Consider the following 18231-nt stretch of genomic DNA (forward strand, 5'->3'; position numbering starts at 1 on the left):
ATGGGCCATGTGTTGGTCCAGCGCGTTGGGTAACCACCCACATGTTCATGGGCCATGTGTTGGTCCAGCGCGTTGGGTAACCACCCACATGTTCATGGGCCATGTGTTGGTCCAGCGCGTTGGGTAACCACCCACATGTTCATGGGCCATGTGTTGGTCCAGCACGTTGGGTAACCACCCACATGTTCATGGGCCATGTGTTGGTCCAGCGCGTTGGGTAACCACCCACATGTTCATGGGCCATGTGTTGGTCCAGCGCGTTGGGTAACCACCCACATGTTCATGGGCCATGTGTTGGTCCAGCGCGTTGGGTAACCACCCACATGTTCATGGGCCATGTGTTGGTCCAGCGCATTGGGTAACCACCCACATGTTCATGGGCCATGTGTTGGTCCAGCGCGTTGGGTAACCACCCACATGTTCATGGGCCATGTGTTGGTCCAGCGCGTTGGGTAACCACCCACATGCAGTTGTAAACCTTGACGCTGTGTTTATACTCCAGACATTAAACACTGAACAACAAGAAGCACTTTCAAATGTTGGAAACATTTTGTTTTACAGGCAAGAGGAGCTCCACACAGTCTAACTCCAACTAACAACAACGAGGGAGAGCCTTGTATTGACCTTGTGTTAAAGAGTTCTTCTTGTCTTTTCCAGGAACAAAAGTACCTTTCCAATCATAACAGTGCAGTGAGAAGCCGCCGCCAGTACCAGGTTACCTTGTTATGACCAAATGAAACCAAGACGATCAAAGTTGTGCAGAATCTGAAGTTCAATACTAATGCAGCACCGTTGATGCCACACACACACACACACACACACACACACACACACACACACACACACACACACACACACACACACACACACACACACACACACACACACACACACACTGTGAGGGTTACAAGGGGCACCCGTTGGATACAGGAGGAGACAAATCTAAAATCTAACTCACAACTGTCCTAGAGAACACAGAGAATGTTCCCTCTCTATCTCTCTCAATTAAATGTCAATTAAATTTCAATTTAAGGGCTTTATTGTCATGGGAAACGTGTGTTAACATTGCCAAAGCAAATGAAATAGATGATAAACAAAAGTGAATTAAATAATAAATATCAACAGTAAACATTACACTCAGAAGTTCCAAAAGAATAAAGCCATTTCAAATGTCATATTATGTATATATACAGTGTTGTAACAATGTTAAAGTACAAATGGGAAAATAAATAAACATAAATATGGGTTGTATTTACAATGGTGTTTGTTCTTCACTGGTTGCCCTTTTCATGTGGCAACAGGTCACAAATCTTGCTGTTGTTATTGCACACTGTGGTAATTCCCCCAATAGATATGGGAGTTTATCCAAATTGGATTTGTTCTTGAATTCTTTGTGGGTCTGTGTAATCTGAGGGAAGTACGTGTCTCTAATATGGTCATACATTTGCCAGGAAGTTTTGCAGCTCAGTTTCCACCTCATTTGTGTGCACATAACCTGTCTTGTCTTGAGAGCCAGGTCTGCCTACGGCGGCCTTTCTCAATAGCAAGGCTATGCTCACTGAGTCTGTACAAAGCTTTCCTTAATTTTGGGTCAGTCACAGTGGTCAGGTATTCTGCCACTGTGTACTCTCTGTTTAGGGCCAAATAGCATTCCAGTTTGCTCAGTTTTTTTGTAAATTCTTTCCAATGTGTCAAGTAATTATCTTTTAGTTTTCTCATGATTTGGTTGGGTCTAATTGTGTTGCTGTCCTGGGGCTCTGTGGGGTCTGTTTGTGATTCTGAACAGAGCCCCAGGACCAGCTTGCTTAGCGGACTCTTCTCCAGGTTCATCTCTTTGTAGGTGATGACTTTGTTATGGAAGGTTTGGGAATCGCTTCCTTTTAGGTGGTTGTAGAATTAAACAGCTCTTTTCTGGATTTGGATAATTAGCGGGTATCGGCCTAATTCTGCTCTGCATGCATTATTTGGTGTTTTACGTTGTACACTGAGGATATTTTTGCAGAATTCTGCATGCAGTCTCAATTTGGTGTTTGTCCCATTTTGTGAATTCTTGGTTGGTGAGCGGACCCCAGACCTCACAACCATAAAGGGCAATGGGTTCTATAACTGATTCAAGTATTTTTAGCCAGATCCTAATTGGTATGTCGAATTTTGTGTTCTTTTGATGGCATAGAAGGCCCTTCTTTCCTGGTCTCTCAGATCGTTCACAGCTTTGTGGAAGTTACCTGTGGCGCTGATGTTTAGGCCAAGGTACAGTAGGGAAAAAAAGTATTTAGTCAGCCACCAATGGTCCAAGTTCTCCCACTTAGAAAGATGAGAGAGGCCTGTAATTTTCATCATAGGTACACGTCAACTATGACAGACAAAATGAGAAAAAATAATCCAGAAAATCACATTGTAGGATTTTTAATGAATTTATTTGTAAATTATGGTGGAAAATAAGTATTTGGTCAATAACAAAAGTTTCTCAATACTTTGTTATATACCTTTTGTTGGCAATGACACAGGTCAAACGTTTTCTGTAAGTCTTCACAAGGTTTTCACACACTGTTGCTGGTATTTTTGGCCCATTCCTCCATGCAGATCTTGAAATGCCTTGAAATGCTTCTTATGAAACCACTCCTTCATTGCCCGGGCGGTGTGTTTGGGATCATTGTCATGCTGAAAGACCCAGCCATGTTTCATCTTCAATGTCCTTGCTGATGGAAGGAGGTTTTCACTCAAAATCTCACGATACATGGCCCCATTCATTCTTTCCTCTACACGGATCAGTCGTCCTGGTCCCTTTGCAGAAAAACAGCCCCAAAGCATGATGTTTCCACCCCCATGCTTCACAGTAGGTATGGTGTTCTTTGGATGCAACTCAGCATTCTTTGTCCTCCAAACACGACGAGTTGAGTTTTTACCAAAAAGTTATATTTTGGTTTCATCTGACCATATGACATTCTCCCAATCCTCTTCTGGATCATCCAAATGCACTCTAGCAAACTTCAGACGGGCCTGGACATGTACTGGCTTAAGCAGGGGGACACGTCTGGCACTTCAGGATTTGAGTCCCTGGCGGCGTAGTGTGATACTGATGGTAGGCTTTGTTACTTTGGTCCCAGCTCTCTGCAGGTCATTCACTAGGTCCCCCCGTGTGGTTCTGGGATTTTTGCTCACCGTTCTTGTGATCATTTTGACCCCACGGGGTGAGATCTTGCGTGGAGCCCCAGATCGAGGGAGATTATCAGTGGTCTTGTATGTCTTCCATTTCCTAATAATTGCTCCCACAGTTGATTTCTTCAAACCAAGCTGCTTACCTATTGCAGATTCAGTCTTCCCAGCCTGGTGCAGGTCTACAATTTTGTTTCTGGTGTCCTTTGACAGCTCTTTGGTCTTGGCCATAGTGGAGTTTGGAGTGTGATTGTTTGAGGTTGTGGACAGGTGTCTTTTATACTGATAACAAGTTCAAACAGGTGCCATTAATACAGGTAACGAGTGGAGGACAGAGGAGCCTCTTAAAGAAGAAGTTACAGGTCTGTGAGAGCCAGAAATCTTGCTTGTTTGTAGGTGACCAAATACTTATTTTCCACCATAATTTGCAAATAAATTCATTAAAAATCCTACAATGTGATTTTCTGGATTTTTTTCTCGCATTTTGTCTGTCATAGTTGATGTGTACCTACAGTGGGGAAAAAAAGTATTTAGTCAGCCACCAATTGTGCAAGTTCTCCCACTTAAAAAGATGAGAGAGGCCTGTAATTTTCATCATAGGTACACGTCAACTATGACAGACAAATTGAGAAAAAAAAATCCAGAAAATCCCATTGTAGGATTTTTTATGAATTTATTTGCAAATTATGGTGGAAAATAAGTATTTGGTCACCTACAAACAAGCAAGATTTCTGGCTCTCACAGACCTGTAACTTCTTCTTTAAGAGGCTCCTCTGTCCTCCACTCGTTACCTGTATTAATGGCACCTGTTTGAACTTGTTATCAGTATAAAAGACACCTGTCCACAACCTCAAACAGTCACACTCCAAACTCCACAATGGCCAAGACCAAAGAGCTGTCAAAGGACACCAAAAACAAAATTGTAGACCTGCACCAGGCTGGGAAGACTGAATCTGCAATAGGTAAGCAGCTTGGTTTGAATAAATCAACTGTGGGAGCAATTATTAGGAAATGGAAGACATACAAGACCACTGATAATCTCCCTCGATCTGGGGCTCCACGCAAGATCTCACCCCGTGGGGTCAAAATGATCACAAGAACGGTGAGCAAAAATCCCAGAACCACACGGGGGGACCTAGTGAATGACCTGCAGAGAGCTGGGACCAAAGTAACAAAGCCTACCATCAGTAACACACTACGCCGCCAGGGACTCAAATCCTGCAGTGCCAGACGTGTCCCCCTGCTTAAGCCAGTACATGTCCAGGCCCGTCTGAAGTGCATTTGGATGATCCAGAAGAGGATTGGGAGAATGTCATATGGTCAGATGAAACCAAAATAGAACTTTTTGGTAAAAACTCAACTCGTCATGTTTGGAGGACAAAGAATGCTGAGTTGCATCCAAAGAACACCATACCTACTGTGAAGCATGGGGTTGGAAACATCATGCTTTGGGGCTGTTTTTCTGCAAAGGGACCAGGACGACTGATCCGTGTAAAGGAAAGAATGAATGGGGCCATGTATTGTGAGATTTTGAGTGAAACCCTCCTTCCATCAGCAAGGGCATTGAAGATGAAACGTGGCTGGGTCTTTCAGCATGACAATGATCCCAAACACACCGCCCGGGCAACGAAGGAGTGGCTTCGTCAGAAGCATTTCAAGGTCCTGGAGTGGCCTAGCCAGTCTCCAGATCTCAACCCCATAGAAAATCTTTGGAGGGAGTTGAAAGTCCGTGTTGCCCAGCGACAGCCCCAAAACATCACTGCTCTAGAGGAGATCTGCATGGAGGAATGGGCCAAAATACCAGCAACAGTGTGTGAAAACCTTGTGAAGACTTACAGAAAACGTTTGACCTGTGTCATTGCCAACAAAGGGTATATAACAAAAGTATTGAGAAACGTTTGTTATTGACCAAATACTTATTTTCCACCATCATATGCCAATAAATTCATTAAAAATCCTACAATGTGATTTTCTGGAAAAAAATTTCTCATTTTGTCTGTCACAGTTGACGTGTACCTATGATGAAAATTACAGGCCTCTCTCATCTTTTTAAGTGGGAGAACTTGCACAATTGGTGGCTGACTAAATACTTTTTTTCCCCACTGTATGATGAAAATTACAGGCCTCTCTCATCTTTTTAAGTGGGAGAACTTGCACAATTGGTGGCTGACTAAATACTTTTTTTCCCCACTGTATGTATCGTTTTTTGTGTGCTCTAGGGCAACGGTGTCTAGATGGAATTTGTATATGTGGTCCAGGCGACTGGACCTTTTTGGAACACCATTATTTTTTGTCTTACTGAGATTTACTGTCAGGGCCCAGGTCTGACAGAATCTGTGCAGAAGATCTAGGTGCTGCTGTAGGCCCTCCTTGGTTGGGGACAGAAGCACCAGATCATCAGCAAACAGTAGACATTTGACTTCAGATTCTAGTAGGTTGAGGCCGGGTGCTTGAGGACTGTTCTAGTGCCCTCGCCAATTCGTTGATATATATGTTGAAGAGGGTGGGGCTTAAGCTGCATCCCTGTCTCACCCCACGGTCCTGTGGAAAGAAATGTGTGTGTTTTTTTTTTAACACATTTTTACCGCACACTTGTTGTTTGTGTACATGGATTTTATAATGTCATATGTTTTTCCTCCAACAACACTTTCCATCAATTTGTATAGCAGACCCTCATGCCAAATTGAGTCAAAAGCTTTTTTGAAATCAACAAAGCATGAGAAGAATTTGCCTTTGTTTTGGTTTGTTTGTTTGTCAATTAGGGTGTGCAGGGTGAATAAATGGTCTGTCGTATGGTAATTTGGTAAAAAGCCAATCACTCTCTCTCTGTCTCTCTCCCTCCCTCTCTCTCTCCGTCCCTCTCTCTCTCTCTCTCTCTGTCCTTCTCTCTCCCTCTCCCTCCTCTCTTCCTCCTCCTCCTCCTCTCTCCCTCCCTCTCTCTCTCCCTCCCTCTCTCTCTCTCTCCCTCCCTCCCTCCCTCTCTCCTCATCTCTCTGAAAGGTCCCGGCCCTCAGCATCTCCACGGTAACCCAGTCTAACGGAAGAAATCCACTCCTTCATTTGCATCACAAGTGAGAGGTCCTGAGGGGCCTGTGGCCATGCCTCGTGATACAGGGTGGGGACAGGGTGATACATGGTGGAGACAGGGTGATACATGGTGGGGACAGGGTGATACAGGGTGGGGACAGGGTGATACAGGGTGGGGACAGGGTGAGACAGGGTGGGGACAGGGTGATACAGGGTGGGGACAGGGTGATACAGGGTGGGGACAGGGTGAGACAGGGTGGGGACAGGGTGAGACAGGGTGGGGACAGGGTGATACAGGGTGGGGACAGGGTGATGACAGGGTGGGGACAGGGTGATACAGGGTGGGGACAGGGTGATACAGGGTGGGGACAGGGTGAGGACAGGGTGAGACAGGGTGGGGACAGGGTGATGACAGGGTGATACAGGGTGGGGACAGGGTGATACAGGGTGGGGACAGGGTGATACAGGGTGGGGACAGGGTGATACAGGGTGGGGACAGGGTGGGGACAGGGTGATACAGGGTGGGGACAGGGTGATACAGGGTGATACAGGGTGAGACAGGGTGGGGACAGGGTGATACAGGGTGGGGACAGGGTGATACAGGGTGATACAGGGTGGGGACAGGGTGATGACAGGGTGGGGACAGGGTGATACAGGGTGGGGACAGGGTGATACAGGGTGGGGACAGGGTGATACAGGGTGGGGACAGGGTGAGACAGGGTGGGGACAGGGTGATACAGGGTGATACAGGGTGGGGACAGGGTGAGACAGGGTGGGGACAGGGTGAGACAGGGTGGGGACAGGGTGATACAGGGTGGGGACAGGGTGATGACAGGGTGATGACAGGGTGGGGACAGGGTGATACAGGGTGGGGACAGGGTGATACAGGGTGGGGACAGGGTGAGGACAGGGTGAGACAGGGTGGGGACAGGGTGAGACAGGGTGGGGACAGGGTGATACAGGGTGGGGACAGGGTGGGGACAGGGTGATACAGGGTGGGGACAGGGTGATGACAGGGTGGGGACAGGGTGATGACAGGGTGGGGACAGGGTGATACAGGGTGATACAGGGTGGGGACAGGGTGATGACAGGGTGGGGACAGGGTGATACAGGGTGGGGACAGGGTGATACAGGGTGGGGACAGGGTGATGACAGGGTGATACAGGGTGGGGACAGGGTGAGACAGGGTGTGGACAGGGTGATACAGGGTGGGGACAGGGTGATGACAGTGAACTGTGTCAAACTCACTCATTCTTTCTTTTTGTTTTATTTATTTATTTCGCTCTCTCTATTTCTGACGCTCGAACGCACGCACGCACACACAGCCATCCTCCACATGTCCGTAGTTGGGAGGCCAGAGAAACTTAATGACCAGTCATAGAAAGAGAGAAACCACAGAACCAGAAAAAGGAGTCACTCAGTATAACCATCGTTCTGCTTCCCTCTCTCTGCTTCCCTGTCTCTGCTTCCCTCTCTCTGCTTCCCTCTCTCTGCCTCTGAATCTCTGCCTCTGAATCTCTGCCTCTGAATCTCTGCCTCTGTCTGACTCTGTCCATCTCTGTCTCTTTACATTTTAGGCATTTAGCAGACGCTATTAACCAGAGCGACTTACAGCAGTGAGTGCATATATTTTCATTCGTACTGGTCCCCCATGGGAATCGAACCCACAACCCTGGCGTTGCAAGTGCCATGCTCTACCAATTGGTTAAGGAATACTTTACAGAGGAATTTTCTTTGGCTTCCTCCTCAGCCCTTGGTCCGCCCACCGCTCCTTCTGACTGGAACATCAATGAAAAGTATTGGATGTGGAGAACATGTCTCTCTGTCTCTCTAACCCTCTACATTTCACCTCAGAGTAGAGAGATGGGGGAGAGCCCAGGTGAACATATGGGAAGGTACATCCTGTTCCCCCCACCCTCTAAACAGACACGCGCGCATGCGCACACACACACACACCTACACACACACACACACACCTACACACACACACACACACACACACCTAAACACACACACCTACACACACACACACACACACACACACACACACACCTACACCACACACACACACACACACCTACACACACACACACACACACCTACACACACACACACACACACCTACACCACACACACACACACACACACACACACACACACACACACACACACACACACACACACACCTACACACACACACACACCTACACCTACACCATACACACACACACACACAACTACACACACACACACACACACAACTACACACACACACACACACACACACACACACACGTGGTGTGCAGGTCAGCTGTTTGTTCACCCGCAGCCGCCCGCAATTGCTAATAACCCATCTGCAACCGCTCGACTACATGTGATAAAGTGAAAATCTGAGGCCCACGCCCGACCCTAACCCGCTCATATAGAACATGTGCTGTAGGTTTCAGTCAGAGACGGCGGAATGGTTTTTTTCACAACTAAAATTAGATACATGCAGCTTCTCTTCTGTCATTATATGTTGCCCCAGAAGACTAAATAAACCAGAATAACGTCACAAATCAATAGAATGAATGCTTCAATCTAGTTGACATCGGTAAAGTTTTTCTGTCTCTGCTTCTTTCACGGAGCAAAGACGTTTGGGGACCGGGGAGAAAATGCAATAACTCAACAACAACAACAACAAAAATGGGAAAGATTTTCTGTGCAAAATGTTCAAATGACTCAAGTTTGACCGGTTGTAAGGAAATAGAAAGCTGTGAAAACGACCTAACGTGTTTCTGATAAGATTTCAGTTCGGCTTGGATGCATATTTTATGTGACTGAAATACTATCAGCTTTTATGATGCTGATAAAGATAGCACCTCTACAGACTGTCGAATTTGTATAGCGCCTCGCAAATCACCACACATAACATAGCCTGCACTGCTGTCATCCTCATTCTTTATGTTCAACTCTCCATTTCGCAGCCTTTCTCTTATTGAATTAAACTCAGACATTTTCCTTTTTGCCTCCGTGGATCGGATCACTTTTTCTGCCTGTTCCCAAAAGCATTTGGTGATTGTAGTCTATTTGGCACGTGTCCAGTTAGGTCCTAAAGCTCAGGCTTACACACTATACGGTCCCACCAAATGACTATTTATAAAAAATAAATGTGTTGTTGGTTAAGGGCTGTCAGGAAGCATTTCACGGTAATGTCTACACCTGTTATATTCGGCGCATGTGACAAATAAAATTTGATTTGATTTGATTTGATTCATAAGGTTCAAACTTTGCCGAAAAATGCTACAGTTTCAAAAGTTTCCTTCCACCTACATAACACCAATCTAAAAATGTATATTGTCCTCATCTAGAAGACCCAAGCTGTGTTTGAATACCCATACTAACATACTGTATACTACATACTTAGTATGAGTATTCGAACACACCTCCAGGTGTCTGCTGGGAACAGAGGGAGAAAGAGACAGCCTCAAACACCACCAAGCGTTTCCATGGTGACAGAGTACCAACTGCCTGGCTCAAAATCCATGGTGACAGAGAACCAACCCCCTTGCTCAAGATCCATGGTGAGAGAGAACCAACCCCCTGGCTCAAGATCCATGGTGAGAGAGAACCAACCCCCTGGCTCAAGATCCATGGTGAGAGAGAACCAACCCCCTGGCTCAAGATCCATGGTGAGAGAGAACCAACCCCCTGGCTCAAGATCCATGGTGAGAGAGAACCAACCCCCTGGCTCAAGATCCATGGTGAGAGAGAACCAACCCCCTGGCTCAAGCCAAATATCAGGTTCACTGTACTCTCTTCAGACTAAACACATTTCAATGAACACTGCTTTCTACCATACATACCCCTGAAGAATAGAGCTGAACCACAGGAGGTTGGTGGGACCTTAATTGGGGAGGACGGGCTCGTGGTAATGGCTGGAGCGGAGTCAGCGGAATGGTATCAAACAACTTAAATATTTGGTTTCCATGTGTTTGAACCATTCCATTTACTCTGTTTCAGCCATTATTATGAGCCACCCTCCCCTCAGAAGCCTCCCCTGATCTGAACACTGTTTTCATACCCCAGAAGAATAGATTCCAATCAAAGGGAATTGGGACAAACAACCACCACCTGTCCTGCACGCCCTGTTTCAGACAGCTGAGGTAAATCCCAGGTTGGAAGGTTTACTGATGTTGGAAGGTTTACCGATGTTGGAAGGTGTATTGAGGTTGAAAAGTGTACTGAGGTTTAAAGGTGTATTAAGGTTTAAAGGTGTACTGAGGTTTAAAGGCGTATTGAGGTTTAAAGGTGTATTGAGGTTTAAAGGTGTACTGAGGTTTAAAGGTGTACTGAGGTTTAAAGGTGTATTGAGGTTTAAAGGTGTATTGAGGTTTAAAGGTGTATTGAGGTTTAAAGGTGTACTGAGGTTTAAAGGTGTACTGAGGTTTAAAGGTGTATTGAGGTTTAAAGGTGTATTGAGGTTTAAAGGTGTACTGAGGATTAAAGGTGTATTGAGGTTTAAAGGTGTATTAAGGTTTAAAGGTGTATTGAGGTTTAAAGGTGTACTGAGGATTAAAGGTGTACTGAGGTTTAAAGGCGTACTGAGGATTAAAGGTGTACTGTACCCGAGGCTGGGTTTGGACCAGGGTAAAGAGATCCAGTTTATATAAGTCTGATATCTCATTACCTGCACATGAAAGGTTGAAAGGGGCTAGCCCAGAGGAGGCTGGTGGGAGGAGCTATAAGAGGACGGGTTCGTTGTAATGGCTGGAATGGAATCAATGGAACGGAGTCAAACATGTGGTTTCCATGTTTGATACCATTCCATTTATTCCATTACAGTCTTTACAATGAGCCATCCTCCTATAGCTCCTCCCACCAGCCTCCTCTGGGCTAGCTAGGTAATGAAAGGCTAGGTGCAGCTTCCATCTATTTGCTCCCTAGCTAACACGGAAAGAGGCAGGGAATATCCCAACCACTCTTACTGTAGGAGGGAGGTTAACATATCTAAGCTGCTATGCTAAAGACAGAAACACAACGGACCAATGCCGTACAGTGCACTTGAAATGTTCCACTACATCCAGCTGTATCCTGCACCCCTTGTCGACCTGTCCAGTCCCCTCCCACTTACCTATAGGCCTAGGGGATGTGATCAAGCCCAGTCCGGTGGGTGACCCTGTCCAGTCCCCTCCTACTCCCCCCTAGGCTTAGGGGATGTGACCAAGCCCAGTCCGGTGGGTGACCCTGTCCAGTCCCCTCCCACTCCCCCCTAGGCCTAGGGGATGTGACCAAGCCCAGTCCGGTTGGTGACCCTGTCCAGTCCCCTCCCACTCCCCCCTAGGCCTAGGGGATGTGACCAAGCCCAGTCCGGTGGGTGACCCTGTCCAGTCCCCTCCTACTCCCCCCTAGGCCTAGGGGATGTGACCAAGCCCAGTCCGGTGGGTGACCCTGTCCAGTCCCCTCCTACTCCCCTCTAGGCCTAAGGGATGTGATCAAGCCCAGTCCGGTGGGTGACCCTGTCCAGTCCCCTCCCACTCCCCCCTAGGCCTAGGGGATGTGACCAAGCCCAGTCCAGTGGGTGACCCTGTCCAGTCCCCTCCCACTACCCCCTAGGCCTAGGGGATGTGACCAAGCCCAGTCCGGTGGGTGACCCTGTCCAGTCCCCTCCTAATCCCCCCTAGGCCTAGGGGATGTGACCAAGCCCAGTCCGGTTGGTGACCCTGTCCAGTCCCCTCCTACTCCCCCCTAGGCCTAGGGGATGTGACCAAGCCCAGTCCGGTGGGTGACCCTGTCCAGTCCCCTCCTACTCCCCCCTAGGCCTAGGGGATGTGACCAAGCCCAGTCCGGTGGGTGACCCTGTCCAGTCCCCTCCTACTCCCCCCTAGGCCTAGGGGATGTGACCAAGCCCAGTCCGGTTGGTGACCCTGTCCAGTCCCCTCCTACTCCCCCCTAGGCCTAGGGGATGTGACCCTGTCCAGTCCCCTCCTACTCCCCCCTAGGCCTAGGGGATGTGACCCTGTCCAGTCCCCTCCTACTCCCCCCTAGGCCTAGGGGATGTGACCAAGCCCAGTCCGGTTGGTGACCCTGTCCAGTCCCCTCCTACTCCCCCCTAGGCCTAGGGGATGTGACCAAGCCCAGTCCGGTTGGTGACCCTGGCCCTCCAGTCACCACTGGAGTGACACTACTCATCCCTGCTCTCTGCTCCAGCTGGGACCCTGCTCTCTGGGTTAAATATACACTAGCTGGAAATCCCTGAATGACTGACAGCAGCTATAAAAGGAAGATATGAGGGTACAGTATGTCTGTGTCTGTGTGTGTGTGTGTGTGTGTGCTTGCTTGTGTGTGCTTGCTTGTGTGTGTGTGTGTGTGTGTGTGTGTGTGTGTGTGTGTGTGTGTGTGTGTGTGTGTGTGTCGAGCTAAAGCGAGAGCTGTATTGTCAGTCAGAAAATAACTTCACACTGTGGTACGTCCTGTACAGTTCCATTAGCACACCACCATCCAGCCATACACAGCAGGCCTGAAATAGCAAGGAGGTAAAATAACAACAAAGAGTTTGGAGGGCAGGCCGAGCCCAGGGCCTGGGTAGCCCAGTGACTGGAGGGCAGGCCGAGCCCAGGGCCTGGGTAGCCCAGTGACTGGAGGGCAGGCCGAGCCCAGGGCCTGGGTAGCCCAGTGACTGGAGGGCAGGCCGAGCCCCAGGGCCTGGGTAGCCCAGTGACTGGAGGGCAGGCCGAGCCCCAGGGCCTGGGTAGCCCAGTGACTGGAGGGCAGGCCGAGCCCAGGGCCTGGGTAGCCCAGTGACTGGAGGGCAGGCCGAGCCCAGGGCCTGGGTAGCCCAGTGACTGGAGGGCAGGCCGAGCCCAGGGCCTGGGTAGCCCAGTGACTGGAGGGCAGGCCGAGCCCAGGGCCTGGGTAGCCCAGTGACTGGAGGGCAGGCCGATCCCAGGGCCTGGGTAGCCCAGTGACTGGAGGGCAGGCCGAGCCCAGGGCCTGGGTAGCCCAGTGACTGGAGGGCAGGCCGAGCCCAGGGCCTGGGTAGCCCAGTGTTTGGAGGGCAGGCCGAGCCCAGGGCCTGGGTAGCCCAGTGTTTGGAGGGCAGGCCGAGCCCAGGGCCTGGGTAGCCCAGTGTTTGGAGGGCAGGCCGAGCCCAGGGCCTGGGTAGCCCAGTGTTTGGAGGGCAGGCCGAGCCCAGGGCCTGGGTAGCCCAGTGTTTGGAGGGCAGGCCGAGCCCAGGGCCTGGGTAGCCCAGTGACTGGAGGGCAGGCCGAGCCCAGGGCCTGGGTAGCCCAGTGTTTGGAGGGCAGGCCGAGCCCAGGGCCTGGGTAGCCCAGTGTTTGGAGGGCAGGCCGAGCCCAGGGCCTGGGTAGCCCAGTGACTGGAGGGCAGGCCGAGCCCAGGGCCTGGGTAGCCCAGTGACTGGAGGGCAGGCCGAGCCCAGGGCCTGGGTAGCCCAGTGACTGGAGGGTTAGTGTGGTCTGTCTACCCTAACCCCTGAGGGCTGGTCTTATTTGAGCTGGAGAGGCCTGGTAGACAGCAGCTCTACTCTGAGTGCTTCAGGAGAGTGTAGAGGGAGGAAGCAGAGGAGACCAGACCACTGCTACTGCTATAGCTCATATCTCTTCGCCAACACCTACCTGTCACAACTCTCTACTGAGGGCTACCGTGTGTGTTAGTATCAGACCATGCGTGACCAGGCACCTGTTTTGGGTGGGTTATGTCCTTGACCCCCTGGTTCCGTCTCTGTGTCTCCCATTCCTGCAGTGCTCGTGTCATTCTCAACATGTGTGTGTGTGTGTGTGTGTGTGTGTGTGCGCGTGCGTGTGTGTGGATGAGGATTGTAAAGCATGTAGTTAGACCTGACTTCTTGCACTATGTCTGCTCTGTGCCTGGTCACCTTTGACCCCCATGCCCCAAAACCCTGACATGGGGTGAAAGGTCAAAATGATTCCTCCAGGTTATTTTGAGTTCTTTGCCATGATGACCACTCAACTCCACAGAGAGAAATGAAGACAGAAGACATCCCAGATAACCTACTCCACAGCTGGGCCTGGTATGGATGTAAACCCTGACCCTCCCCTGCACCCCAGGGTTCTCGCTCCCTCCCTCCCTCCCTGTTGACAGCCTGACCGTTAGCGAACCCCGGTGCGGTGATGTCATACATGGTCAGGCCGTTTCTGACCGTGCCATCTCCATGAGGCCGCTTTCCGCGCCAGTGACTAAAGGGCTTGAGCACTGGACCACGCCATTAAAGGGGGGAGGGGGGGGAGTGGGGTGTGTGTGTGTGTGTGTGTGTGTGTGTGTGTACCATGCCTTCAGAGAGAAGATCAGCCTGTTCTGCCAAAGTCCATTATGTTAGCTCTTACTGGAACTCTAACTAAATGACATGGAAATATTTACTTTAACTTTGGTATTTTTCTAAGCACAGGAAACCATAACGTTGTTTAGTATCAGTATAATATACAGTGAGGGAAAACATAATTTGATCCCCTGCTGATTTTGTACGTTTGCCCACTGACAAGAAATGATCAGTCTATAATTTTAATGGTAGGTTTATTTGAACAGTGAGAGACAGAATAACAACAACAACAACAAAATCCAGAAAAACGCCTGTCAAAAATGTTATAAATTGATTTGCATTTTAATGAGGGAAATAAGTATTTGACCCCCTCTCAATCAGAAAGATTTCTGGCTCCCAGGTGTCTTTTATACAGGTAACGAGCTGAGATTAGGAGCACACTCTTAAAGGGAGTGCTCCTAATCTCAGTTTGTTACCTTTATAAAAGACACCTGTCCACAGAAGCAATCAATCAATCAGATTCCAAACTCTCCACCATGGCCAAGACCAAAGAGCTCTCCAAGGATGTCAGGGACAAGATTGTAGACCTACACAAGGCTGGAATGGGCTACAAGACCATCGCCAAGCAGCTTGGTGAGAAGGTGACAACAGTTGGTGCGATTATTCGCAAATGGAAGAAACACAAAATAACTGTCAATCTCCCTTGGCCTGGGGCTCCATGCAAGATCTCACCTCGTGGAGTTGCAATGATCATGAGAACAGTGAGGAATCAGCCCAGAACTACACGGGAGGATCTTGTCAATGATCTCAAGGCAGCTGGGACCATATTCACCAAGAAAACAATTGGTAACACACTACGCCGTGAAGGACTGAAATCCTGCAGCGCCCGCAAGGTCCCCCTGCTCAAGAAAGCACATATACAGGCCCGTCTGAAGTTTGCCAATGAACATCTGAATGATTCAGAGGAGAACTGGGTGAAAGTGTTGTGGTCAGATGAGACCAAAATCGAGCTCTTTGGCATCAACTCAACTCGCCGTGTTTGGAGGAGGAGGAATGCTGCCTATGACCCCAAGAACACCATCCCCACCGTCAAACATGGAGGTGGAAACATTATGCTTTGGGGGTGTTTTTCTGCTAAGGGGACAGGACAACCTCCTGCCCTCAGCCAGGGCATTGAAAATGGGTCGTGGATGGGTATTCCAGCATGACAATGACCCAAAACACACGGCCAAGGCAACAAAGGAGTGGCTCAAGAAGAAGCACATTAAGGTCCTGGAGTGGCCTAGCCTGTCTCCAGACCTTAATCCCATAGAACATCTGTGGAGGGAGCTGAAGGTTCGAGTTGCCAAACGTCAGCCTCGAAACCTTAATGACTAGGAGAAGATCTGCAAAGAGGAGTGGAACAAAATCCCTCCTGAGATGTGTGCAAACCTGGTGGCCAACTACAAGAAACGTCTGACCTCTGTGATTGCCAACAAGGGTTTTGCCACCAAGTACTAAGTCATGTTTTGCAGAGGGGTCAAATACTTATTTCCCTCATTAAAATGCAAATCAATTTATAACATTTTTGACATGCGTTTTTCTGGATTTTTGTTGTTGTTATTCTGTCTCTCACTGTTCAAATAAACCTACCATTAAAATTATAGACTGATCATGTCTTTGTCAGTGGGCAAACGTACAAAATCAGCAGGGGATCAAATACTTTCTTCCCTCACTGTAAACAGACAGTAACCTATACACTGAGAGAGTGACTTCAACCTGCAGCGCCTGGCCTTTAAGGACAGCATGTCCGTACAGACACAACACCATCTAAATATTCTGTTCACATGAACTTCACAACCTTACACACACACATACACATGCACACACACACACACACACACACACACACACACACACACAGACACATGCACACACACACACTAAAGCATGGAAAGCAGTGAAATGAGAAGATTCCTGGATATCTGCCTTGTGTCAACAGAGTATTAAAGCCTGGCCAACAGCCAACCCCCTTGACCCTCTTGTATGAGAGGAATGCCAGAGGTTTACCTCTGGACTACGATTTAGTGATAACAGTGTGTGAGTGCATACAGAGTTCTCATAACATCACGTCACACACACACACACACACGAGGAGGAGAAAGCATAGGGGCCACCTAACAACATACCATCACCCCTCACTCACACCTAACACTGACTGGCTTCTCTCACTCAAACACACATGCACACGCACACACACACACACACACACACACACACTCAGAACAAGAATAAACATGTACATTTATAACATTCCACACACAGAACGGAAACCAGTTGATATTAATATTAAGAAAGGTTTAAGTGAAGGTTTTCTATGTAGATCCTCATAAGCGTTTTCTCCATGATATAATAGCAGTAGATGACAGGACCCAAAAGCCTGACTGACTTTAGTAAAGCATCCTGAGTTACGCAGCCACACAAAGCCCATGTCACCCCGGACCGCTTTAAACCATCACACTATGGCAATACTAATGACCTGGAACTAACCAAGTATTACATCACTCCAGCAGCTCCCTCTGTTCTCAGACGAATAGGGTTCACTAAATCCCCAACTAAACCCTTCTTTCCTTCTTTCCACAACTCTAAACAGTCCCTCCATTTTCCTGAGTTGAGTGAAGTCAGCTGTCCAGTGAAAGTGTTCTCACCTGAGCCATAGTAATGCTGCTGTGGCATTCTCTGACAGCCAGCGAAGACACGGGGAAAACGTGACGCTAGGTGGCTACTAGCGAAGGGGGCTAGGCTAGCTGTGGAATTCCAACACACCCAAGCCGAAGCGTTAATTCCAGAATGTTAGACAGACAGTCCCTCTCACGGCACGGCAACACTACAGCTACAGACTGTTTTTTTCTGTCCGGAGGCAGCGAGCCCAACCCCAGAGAAACACAAGAGAGGGAGGAGAGAGAGAGAGAGGAGGGAGGGTGGAGGCTGGCCAGCAGTTAATTCGTTGAAAAAAAGCGGTTTGCAGGATCGTAGAGGGCCAGCTGGTTGTGTGTGTGAGACTATGTGGGTCAGTGTGTGTGTGTGTGTGTGTGTGTGTGTGGCATCCCTTTCAGCTAGCCTTTCTCACACAGGAAACGAGTCCAGGTGAGACTGTTAACATCCGTTAGTGGGATGCTCACACCAGGTGGATGGCTCCAGAGACTACTTACTACCTTCCTCTAGAAGACTAAAATGGAAAGTGCCATCTCAGCCTGTCTACCAGGAAGCATGTGGAAATATCTGCCCTCATGAACCTTAACATAAAGGAAGGAATTGTTGGTATAGATATACACAGTTTTCCCACAAAAAGAATAAAGACATCCAAGGACCAAGACCTGCACCTGTTTTACCAATCAGGGCCATTGAATTTAAGGGCGCCTCCAGTAAGCTTGATCTCTATTGGTCAATTCAGTGTCCATTCAAGGTTGGTTGGCTCTGCAGAACAAGGGGCTTGATGTGGCTGGCTGACACAGAGTGTCTTAGACGTTAGCAGCTAGTCAAACGTCTGGAAGGAAGGTGGAAGGAAGGTGAGAACAGTGTCATTCTACTGGGTAGAAAGGGAAGCTGTTGGCAGCAGAGTGTGAAGACTGAGTGGCCCAGTTGGTTGGCCTTCAGATGACTGGTCTTTCAGTTTCCCTCCTCTATTAATCCTATTGCCTGGCAACACAAACCAAATGAATGATACAGCCATGTGAACAACAACTAACGTTACTGTTCAAGTTAAGATGTGTGGTGAACATTAGTGAAGA

General features: G+C 48.7%; 1 protein-coding gene across 1 annotated transcript in view; it reads right to left on the reverse strand.

The window, feature by feature from the left end:
- The window catches only part of LOC311123163 (uncharacterized protein), a gene marked incomplete at its 3' end in the record, with an annotated part of 83921 nt that extends 66584 nt beyond the window's left edge, over positions 1-17337 (reverse strand). The window contains exon 1 of the mRNA XM_084197427.1: positions 17149-17337. Coding sequence (XP_084053553.1) covers positions 17149-17157 — 9 coding nt within the window. The remainder of the gene's footprint in view (positions 1-17148) is intronic.
- Positions 17338-18231: the final 894 nt, after the last annotated feature.

This window comes from Coregonus lavaretus (assembly GCF_964263955.1).
Source record: "Coregonus lavaretus genome assembly, contig: HAP1_SCAFFOLD_187, whole genome shotgun sequence".
NCBI classification, from domain to species: Eukaryota; Metazoa; Chordata; class Actinopteri; order Salmoniformes; family Salmonidae; genus Coregonus; species Coregonus lavaretus.